Source organism: Abramis brama (assembly GCF_963993115.1).
Source record: "Abramis brama genome assembly, chromosome: 23".
NCBI classification, from domain to species: domain Eukaryota; kingdom Metazoa; phylum Chordata; class Actinopteri; order Cypriniformes; family Leuciscidae; genus Abramis; species Abramis brama.
This window is the reverse complement of record NC_139985.1, coordinates 6231897-6243419: the sequence shown is the minus strand read 5'-3', so window position 1 is coordinate 6243419 and position 11523 is coordinate 6231897. Positions and strand designations below refer to the sequence as shown.

Here is an 11523-nt window from a genome sequence, read left to right as displayed (position 1 = left end):
ATTATACCTTCGATTAAAGTTTGAAAAACTGTTTTTTGTTACTTGAGTGTATTAATTTGTCAAGAAGAATATATGTACTATGGATTTGATGTATTGGGGATTTCCCTTTTTTAAACCATTCTAATATCAATGGTTAATTTTTGTATTGTAAATACGAATACTTGAATTTTTGATTTCACATTAATTTGGACAGCGTGTATGATAGCAGAAAAAGTGCTATAATATTTCAACAAGATGATGGACTGAAAACACAGCCTAAAGATCTATCAGCAAAATTCAATATTTTCTGGATGGTTGTGTGAAGAATTGTTTTCATTCTCTCTTCTAAGCTTCAACTTTTAAAGTAAGGACAAGAAAATCAAAACTGGTTTTGTCGCGTGTAACCGCCACATTGACGCAGATTAAACAGTGAAAGTTTGTTGTTTTTCACTTGCTTCGCTTTATTTTAGCCAAACAATGACCTTTCTCCCTCGTCTGGAGTACAAAAACAGATCAACTTCCCTCTAGACACTTCCCATTTCATGTGGCTACACACCTCAAGTTGGTGTTAATTCGACATATTTACAAGAAATCGACTACTTGACAGCAAATCCCGTTACGCATATTTCCATCAAATCAAAATATGAGCGTCTAAGTCAATGACCCACTTTATCATATTCATCTACCGTGTGTGTGCAACACTGTTTATCTGTGGAAACAAACAAGCTCGAGTTCGCAGAACTTCATCTGGACGACAATGCGGCTGAATAAAAGTGAAACAACACTTGGCCTCGTGACGCAGGTGAAAGATCATTTTAAATACCACGAGCTGAAAGCAGAAAGAGAAAGACAGACAGAAATGACTCATTGACCTTTGGACTAATTCAACCTTGTAGAGGTTGTGGACTCATACTGACTGACCTTGAAGGTCTAGTTTCACTCACACCAACTTAAATTCTAGTCTGTGAAGTCTATTTAACGGGTCAAGACTACACCTCATCTTCATTGGAGCGTGAAGAACTGGCTTAACACGTCAGCATGCCACTTTGGACATAATGTTCTGACATCAGTCCAAAAGCATCGTCACTCACCTGTTCTTTCAGTTCAGTGAGCTGGCCTGACAGGTTGGAAACGAGCTTCATGGTGGATTCAAGCTTCTCCTGAAGACTCCTGATCTCGTTCTGCTCGCCCTCGGCGTCGCTGCTAACCAGCGACATGGCCCGCATACGTGGAAACCAGTCCAAGTTGTGTTCCTGTTGGAATATTAGACGTTAGTGTTTTTGGTAACACATAATTATATTGCAGTATGATTTTTATTCAGTAAGGATGCATTAAATTGATTAAAAGTGTCAGTAAAGACATTTAAAATGTTACAATTTTTCTATTTCAAATTAATACTGTTCTTTTGAACTTTCTAGTCAAAGAATTCTGAAAGTATGAAGCAGCATAAACTGTTTTCAAACTTGATAATAAGAAATGTTTCTTTTAGCAGCAAATCAGCATATTAGAATGATTTCTGAAGGATCATGTGACACTGAAGACTGGAGTAAAATGAATTCCGCAGTCTCAAAACTATTTAACCCCTTAATGGCAACTTTAGTACTTAGTAGGACACCCTTTTGCTGTTTTGACCTGCTGCATATGAGATGTAAAACCAGACACCAGCTTCTGGCAGCGTTACTGAGGAATCTTAGCCCATTCCTCATGAGCAATGCCACCAGTTCAGTAATAATCTTGGGTTTGCGAGCTGCAACTGCCGCCTTCAAATCCAACCAGAGATTTTCTAAGGGGTTCAGGTCAGTTGACTGTGATGGACACTGTTGAATCTTCCAGGACTCCTTCTGCAACCAAGTCTCCAATGCTTGGGATCAGCTTCCTCACGGCATGAGATTTTCTCCTAGGATTTCCTGAAACTTCAATGAATCCATCTTGCCTTCCACACGCTCCAGGTTTTCAGTGCCAGAGGATGCAAAGCAGCCCCAGAGCATCATCGAGCACCAAATAAAGTTTTATTTATATGATTTAGATTTTCTTGTGCTTTTGGATCGGTAGTGGTGTACGTCTTGGAGTTCTGGCATGTGTTTAGTATGAACCTCACTGTGCAACCTGAAACCTCATTGACTGTTGCCAGATCTTTTGCAGTCACTCTGGGGGTTTTCTGAACCTGCCTTCTCAGAAATCTTGTTGCAGCCGTTGATAGCTTCCTTTTTCTGCCCCGTCCAGGTAGTGTAACCACAGTTCCTTTGACTTTGAACTGCAAAACTATGTTTCCAACGGTGTCTCTAGGAACATTTAGTGCCTTCATATCTTTTTGTATCCTGTTACTTGTTTGTGAAGGGCGATGATATTTTCTCTTAACTTTTTGGACCATTCTTTTGACTTTTGACAATTTCTAACATGCAGTCAAAACATGACACTTAACAAACCTAGCCAGCTCAGATATTTCACGTGTTCTAGATCAAGCACACCTGGTGCAACTAATGAAGCCCTTGATTAGTTGCATCAGGTGTGCTTGAGACAACACCTGTTTTGCAGATTTGTGCTGTTGTGCTGTTCAGGGGGTTGAATAATTTTGAGACAGCAGAAGTCATTAAAAGTTGCATTTTCAGTTGAATTTTGGGAAACCACTTGAAACATTTGTTGTGTTAAGCTATTTCAATTAATTTTGTTTGATTTGTTCTCTGCAAACAGCTGAAAGTCTGTAAATTTGGCCAATAATCCTGATCTACAATGGGGTTGAATAATTTCGATTACAAATGTATATATACAAACACCTGTGTGAATTTGAGGGACACTGACTTTATACATCCGCTAAAAATCACTGCACAATTGTCTTGTTTGATATTTTGTTATTGAAAGCAAGTAAAGTCTGACTGTATATGAACTATTGAACTCCCTCTCCTAGATTTCATCCACATGGCACAAACCATTCTTGAAGTCAAACCCTGACTAAAGGGGTGCTTGAAATCAAGTCCTCCTCCATCTCACATTCCCTCTTTGTCTATCCGTTCATAAGATAGTGTGTGTGTTTACATCAGACAAAATTCCCTATGTGTAATATGATTACAGCAAAGGAAAGGCAGTATCAAAGTCACATGAACATGAGGACAGCTTCACCCTCAGATAAAAGCTTCAAAACATTGAGCACTATGTTTCTCCCTAAGTGGCAAGCAATTATTTAACAAGGGGGGATCTACCATCCTCCTGATGAGATATTTGACATTATACACACTAATTTAAACAGCCAAAACAACCTCAAAGAATACAGAATGGGGAATGTAGTACCACAGCTTTCCTGCTAAAATACCATTTAAATTTCTTTGCTAATAAAGTTTATTAGCAAAATATCGCACCACTATGTGTTGCGTCCAGGATGTACTCAAAATGGCATGGTCTAAAACGCAACAGTCATCATATCAGGACAGCAATTGCGAGTACATTTTCAGTCATCTTTGCAGGAATGCAATATTGCTGGAACATTTCTCTTTAGCAACATTATGAAAGCATTTAGCAGGCACAACAATGCCAGTATAACCACAGATATGTATGGGTACAATATGCGTCACATGACTAAACATGCATCATCGTTTTCAAATACCTCCGTTTTCACAGTCCACACTACAACACGAAAACGTTTTTCAAATTTATCCATTTGGGAGAGCGTTTTCAAAAAGTTTGTGAACAAAAACACTATCAATGTGGACGGAAGGCCAAAACGGAGGAAAAAAGATGCATTTTCAAATGAAAATGTATTAGTGTGGACAAGGCCTTAGAATACCTTAGAAAACACATACACCCTGACAACAGCATAACAATACAACAACTTAGCAAATGCATAGCAACTTACTCGATACCACCCAGACAACCTAACAATTGCATAGTAACACATTAAAAAACGTTGACTGTGAGGATTGCACAGGCAAGAAAAAGTGTATATTTGACTTTTTCAGTGATTTTAATGGGCTGTGACTAGTACAAACCTTTAGTTGCAATATCTCAAAATGGTTTAATAGTACAACAAGCGATCATTGACAGCAGCGGGAGTGCGAGCTCCGACCCGAGACGATTACGATTGCAGAATGTCTGACTTCTGGCTTGTGGGAAAGGTCAGAACCAGCTCCTAATAAGGACGAGAGGGATTCTAACAGACGGAGGGAAAAAGTGATAGTCACATTACAGAACGCTGGAGGGAGAGGGAGAACGGCCAAAGGACACTTCATTCTCTGGTCATGCATTTCCTTTTCTCCCCAAAGCTGGACTGCTTGCACATAAATACACAAAACACATCAGTGTTTTTAAAATTAACTCGGCCTGCATACAGACAAGTCCACACAAGAGAGGTTTGTGAATGCAGTGAACATATTCTGTAAATTCTATTTATAACAACTATGCATAAAGTTATGTTCTCATATTTATAGAAACACTGCATGGAATACTTGGAATGTTTTAGCACACCGTAGGACTATTTAAGTGAACTGCAAAAGCAGAACGTGCATCTAGTGATGACTAGTGATCCTAAATGTCTGCCATTGGTCAATTAAACAGATAGCCCCGCCTCAAAATAACAGCATTGGTTAAGCCATAAAATGACATTTCAGGCCACTCGAATAAACAAAGCAATATTTGAAAAGCAGCAAAAAGCCAGTTTTATGTATTTTGGAAAGCCAACAAACAGCTCACTTATATTTGTCTATCCACATTAGGAGAAAGTAGTTTTATACAAAAAAAAAAGCTTGTTTGGTCACACTTTAGATTGGGGTCCGATTCTCACTATTAACTATGACTTTTGCCTCAATATAAAAAGCTTATTAATAGTAAATAAGGTAGATGTTAAGTTTAGCTATTAAGGGATGTAGAATATGGTCATGCAGAATAAGGCATTAATATGTGCTTTATAAGTCCTAGTAAACAGCCAATATCTTAATATGCATGCTAATAAGCAACTAGTTAATAGTGATATTTGGACCCTAATCTAAAGTGTTACTGCTTGTTTCTGCTTCAGAGTAAAAGATAAAAATAAAGTCAGGCAGAATCCAGGGAAATGGTGACCAGTCACAACATCTAAAAATAATCTCCCTTGTACATTTATATAAACTTTAACCTAAAGTGTTGGAGGAAAAAACTTCATGCATATGTAATTTAGTCAGCTACACACTTGTATGCATGTGTGTGTGACAGAAAGACAGCAGGTGCAGAGAGCAGAGAAGTCCCCTTTGCCTCTGAAATCTCAGACGGGCCGCGCACACACACTTCAGACAGACAGTTCCACTCAGGCGCAGGGGAAAATCACAGGTAATGCTCTCACTCATTCTGAGAACAAGACAGAGGAGTGCGTATGCACTCACTTCCTGCTGCCACAGATGTTGAGGTTTGTGTTTACCTCCGCCCACAAACACTGTCGTCTGTGCATGGACCCAGCTGTCAGCCGGTTTCGTCATCGTCATCACAGTGGCACACGCAGTTATCTCTAATCAGCCCTGGATTGCAGCAAACACTGCACCGCAGAGAGTCTGTCAAATGAGGAGACCAACGTCACCCACGCTGTTCAGACTAACACAGGTCCTACCAGCCCAAAACCCGTACATTGGATGAATGATGCCCTACAAACTCAGCTTTTGAATATAGTTATTAAACTATTATTATTTAAAAAATTTAAGGGGCACCAATATATATTATAGTATATGTATATACATACACATATACATATACATATATATATATATATATATATACACATATATATACATATACATATACATATATATATATATATATATATATATATATATATATATATATATATATATATATATATATATATATATATACACATATACATATACATATATATATATATATATATATATATATATATGTATATGTATATGTGTATATATATATATATATATATACATATACATATACATATACATATATATATATATATATATACATATACATATATATATATATATTCTTTTTTTATATATATATATATATATATATGAAGAGTTCAGATGCAAAAGCCTCTAAGTGCCATCTGAAATTTTCTTCTGGAATGATCATTTTTATCAAGCTCGTATATTTAAGTTCAGTAATTTCACTTAAATGGCAATGAAAATTACCTATGAATTGTCATTTAAGTGAAATTACTGAACTTAAATATACTTGATAAGCTTATAAGCTTGATAAAAATGATCATTCTAGAAGAAAATTTCAGATGGCACTTAGAGGCTTTTGCATCTGATCTCTTCATATTATATATATATATATATATATATATATATATATATATATATATATATAAGGGCTGTCAAAATTGCGATTAATTGTTTTCAGTTTAACACGTTAAAAATATATAGCGCAATTAACAAAAAAAATTCTGTCATCCTTTAGTTGTGCTACTGTATATGATCACACTATTATTGATTCAAGTGCCGTTAAACCATTCAACCGCAAAAAAAATTAAATAAACTCAAATCTGTACTGGCGAGCTGTTTGTGAAGCAGCTCTCTGTGAACAAACGCCCGAAATGCACTGAATGCTGCTTCAGACAGAGTGCCAGTGCCACACTGAGTTCTCTTTCACGCTTGAACGGACAAAAACACACAAAATTATGTCAAAATTCTCCTTTTGTCGAGTATCCTCGTAAGCAGTCTTAAATGAGTTAAAAAGTGTTAAATGATCCGTGTCATGAGAGTCAGGTCTTATAGTGGCTGTTTACACCTGGCCACATGCGTTTTCTCAGATTGGATAGCTATCTGATTTATCAATACGATTCCATTTACACCTGGTCACATAAATGTGTTTTTGCAAAACAGATTTAAATCCGATCTTCAATTCCCACACTATGCAGATTTAATGGAGTGCACGTCACCGAAAGTAACCGATATGAGCTGCAATTTTATTGATCATCAGCTAAAATTTCTAAATCAAAGACCGCAATAAGAGAGAGCGGCAACAGCCCTGGTAAGATAATTTTGTTTCTTTACTTTTAACGATGATGATTGTGTGTTAAGCATCTGCGCCTTACTTTCACTTTGATTTGCGATAGTTTGCACGTTGGCTTGATGAATAGATGCTCAGCTGCTCATCTGTGGTGATGCGTGTTCCAGTAGCGTCGTCATATCTGGCTATAACATTACATATAGCCTATAACACGCTCTCACACGTTTATTTTTTTAACATTTTTGGGAGGAGTAAAATTTACATATGTGGTTTCAACAACCAGATGCATTTACACTTGTCCAGTTTCGTCTGGAATGCGGCCAGACCTCCTCCTGAAGTGGTTTGAGCGATCGGATTCAAATCCGTCTCGACTGCGTTTCGGAGGGCATTTACACCTGGTCTTTTCACGATCCGATAGCTATCCAAAGTGACAGCAGCCTAATAAACCTGCGGATGTCATTAATGTCAATCAAATAACAAAAGATCACTTACTGCTCTTGACTGAATAACTTTTGTAACTTTAATAAGGATTAATCTATATATTTTGTGCAGTGTTTGATTATTCAATTTCTGAATATTTACCTGTTAGACCTACCTGATAATCTTAAAGCACTGCGTACAAGGTTACATGGGTCAAAAACAATGAAAACAATAACTTTTTTGTAGAAAAAAGTAGAGAGTAGAAAAAAACCTTAGTGTTGAGCCCCGATTTATTAAAGGTTCAGCTAAATGTGACATTTATAACAATGAGTTTATGTTAAGATTTTATTTAAGTGAAATTAAAACAAAGTCTATTAAAATGTTAAATTGATAGCTTTCAATTATACTGTAATGTTGAATGGCTAAAATTGAGGAAAAAAATCATAGTGGTTTGTTAAAACATGACATTAAACAAATATTTAAAATATACATTATTTTGGAGATTTAATGTGAAAGTATTACAATATAAAAAAATATATATAAAAAAAATACGTTAGGCACGATTAATTGCGATTAATTGTTTTTTATCAATTCACAGCACTAGTATATATATTGTAATTCTTTAAACAACTAATTCTGAATATGCCTTCATAAACTATTTATTTAAATTGTAATTTAAATAAACTGTTTAATGAGACTTTTCAGACAAATATATCTTATTAAAAAAAGAACTTGGGGGGAAAAAAAGGTTACCTAATATCTACAACCAGAAATTGGATCAGATTTTTTCCTTTTACTTTTTTCCTTTTTCTTTATAATTAAATGTGATTATTAAGATATGCAAAACTTTAAACACATTTTTAAGCTTTTTTGAATATCTGAAAACAATTGTGCTCTCAAAAAGAAAAAGAAAAGAAATCTAATTAAAATCACTGTTCCTGACACCGGATAATAATGAAGAATTTGTTTTTGATGTTCTATTTTGATGTTCTAATAATAACAAAAATTCTATTTTTGTTATTGTTTAAAGAAAAACCATCATTTATAATACCGGGCGACTTATAAGCTATTTCAAATTATGTCAAATTTAAAAATGAAATAAAACCAGCGTCTCTGATGCAGGATCTAGCGACATGAAGAGGATATAGTGACATGTCTACATCACGACCTACGCTGAAATACTCACTTCCTCTGGTCTCACTTCTACAGAAACGAGAACTACTGCTATTTCTATATAAATATATATGTACACATGTGTATATATATAAAAAGATTCCTTAAAACATTAAAGGGATAGTTTAAAATAATTGTGTTGTCATCATACAGTATATTACCACATATGTAAAAGATGACATTTTGAAGAATGTTGGTAACCAAACAGTTTTTAGCTACCATTGGCATCCATTGTATGGAGAAAAAAAAAAAAAAAAAATAATCTCAAAATGGCTTTTTTTTATGTAGCACAGATGCAAGAAACATGTTTGGTACGACATGAAGGTCAGTGGATGACAGATTCTTCATTTTTGGATCAGCGGAAAAAGGGCAAGAGAAACATATCCAGCTTATATTTTTACCCTGCTGCTTTGGTTTCACACTTGTTTGGGTGTGTTTGTGCACGTTTGTGCGTCCGAACCAGCCCCCTCTCAAACCTCTATTTCCTAAGCTTTGTTTACACTTGACAGCATTGCCAGTAAATGTGTGAGTGCTCTAGCCACATCAATTTCAACTGTATCTGCTGCTTCAATGGAAATGAGGGAAGTGTGAATTTCATTACTAATACCACAAGAGCCCACACACTAAGACAGGATGCTCTGTGGTCTGAGCAGCAACAACATCTTCAGGTCCTGAACGGGACCCGAGCGTTCACGCACCGCTTCAAAGCACGACAATTACGACCAACGTCATCACGAAGCTGTGAATAATATTCACAGGGGAAAAAGGCTGAAGGGAAAACAGCAGGTTAATCTAGGGGTTCTACCTACAGACTTGCTTGATCTAACCTCAATTACCTGAACGAAAGTAGACAATCAAACAGATAAGGTCTTTCCTTACAATTAAAAACAATTTAGACGCACTTTGTTTTAGGCTGTGTAAGTGCTGCAGGGATTACATATTTTTGTAGGTCAACCCAGAAGTTGAAACAGGATTTCTCCATTGGATTTTGGACTACAGTCGAAAATAAGCTCTGTGACCAACACAGTTTAAGATTCGTACATGTTTTGTACTTAAAGTATAATCTTCTCAAATGAACAACTTTTATGAATTTTTAACACCATCGGCAGAAGAAAAGAGCTAAAGTTAGGCTATAAACGAACTAAACCATGGTCGCACATCTTCAAACTCGCCATCACAAATGTGCAAAATATCATTCGGATTGATTTATAATAGCAAAAGTGTGCTAAAAGTGTGTAAGTCATTTCAGTCGGCGGCCATCTTTGAAACGCCTCTCGGGCATGTAAACGCAGCTCCTATCTCTTTGAATGGGGAAACATCAAGTTCTCCAAAACTGTTCGCCAAACTTACGATTAACTTATAAGCTTACTTACAACAACTGCTAATGAATTTTCGCACGAATCATGACAGAAAACGACATTTTTCAGGCTGGATCAAGCTAATGCGCATGCGCAGTGGAAGCGCGCGTTTGACTGTTTCTATGGGAACCGGAGCGCGATTGGCTCTTATTTAGAAGGCGGGACTTATTCCGCCATATTGAGCACTGCATTACGAGTGACGATTCTTGTGTTATAAACACAATGAGGCTGTAAAAGTGGACTAGTGAGTAGATGACTTTTCCAGTTTGGCCTGATGACGCTTAAAGTCCAGACAACCTCTGAAGTCCCATTTAGCCACTTGTTAGCAACTGCCATTTTCAAGACATGCAAAAGCTTAAAAAAATATTCCTAATGTATTTTTGGTAGTAGAATAAAATGTGAAAATATATTGAGCTTGTTGACTTTATCTCAGGCATTTAACCAAAAATCCACTGAAAAAAACCCATTGACTTCGGGATGATCGAAGCGGAAGTTCAAAAATGCTAACTCGTTTCCAGGTTTAAAGTGTCTTCCAGGTCTAAATAAAGTGTTAAAAAGTGACTTCATGTGTTTACTAGTCAAACATGGCTTTACCAACCTCAGCCTGAAGCTCTACCCAGCATGCTCGGCTTTCTTTCTCACCTGCTCACAAGCCACTCAGAGAGACCTTGCATTGTCTACTGATGCATCACAAATTGCTCTATCCTTTGTTGTCAGGTCAAAGGTTTCTCATTTTAATCCCAAGTCAGGTGATTCCTCATAAGACCACGTGGGCAAACCCTTAAAATGTGCCACAGAGGTCGGGAATTGAGCCAAAAGACACCACCCAGATCAGAAACTGTGTCAGAAACCCACCGCTGCGCCATCTGCGTCAATAGAACAACCACTTGTGCAGAAGGGGCTTTCCTGAGCACTGCTCTTTCACTAAAATTACTCAAAAGTGACATAAAATGCTATTAAAGATCCATGTCATTGCATTAAGCAAAGCATTTGATGACCTATATAAAAGGCAATAAAGAAAAAACAGGATGATTAAATGAACAACACAAGTACCCTCATTTTGAAAGGCATTTTTTCACTTAATAGACCGGTATTCATTGAGTGATTCACTAAAAGTGTTTTTCTGAGAAAAAGCCCATAGTGCTTTAAGAAAAAGCTATTTTTTCAAAGAAACACATGCATACAAAGGCATACACACATTTAGCAATCATGAGGGGAACTCCCGCTCCTCTGGTCATCCAACTGAAACGAGCCGTATGTGTGTGTGCTTTCACAGCCTTTCTCAAGGATTAACACATTCCTAGCCATTTTCAGAACATCTTAAGACTCCAGTCTCAAAGCAAACAGAAGCTTCGGCATCCCCGAGAGACTTAAGGTCACAAAGTTGTGATTATATAAGTCAAAGAGGAAGGTTTGGGGGTCATTTGAGAGATTTACTATGAGGAATCTGGTGCAAAATTCCTTTGCCAAAGGCAAAGTTTAAAGTAGGCCACATTCCCCACAGCAAACTAAACCTCTGGGGTCAAATAGGCTCATTTCTGCTCCAAGGTTGTGGACTAAAAGTATTAAAAGTAAAAAGATATATTTATGCATTTAGCAGACACTTTTATCCAAAGCGACTTACATTGCATTTCAAGGTAGGCAT

At 36.6% G+C, this 11523-nt stretch overlaps 1 protein-coding gene across 9 annotated transcripts in view; it reads right to left on the bottom strand.

The window, feature by feature from the left end:
- The window catches only part of itpr1b (inositol 1,4,5-trisphosphate receptor, type 1b), a 135982-nt gene that overhangs the window by 3628 nt on the left and 120831 nt on the right, over positions 1-11523 (bottom strand). For all 9 annotated transcript variants that reach the window (XM_084100479.1, XM_084100483.1, XM_084100477.1 and 6 more), the window contains one exon: positions 1071-1232. In XM_084100479.1, the coding sequence (XP_083956605.1) occupies positions 1071-1232 (162 nt within the window). The remainder of the gene's footprint in view (positions 1-1070; positions 1233-11523) is intronic.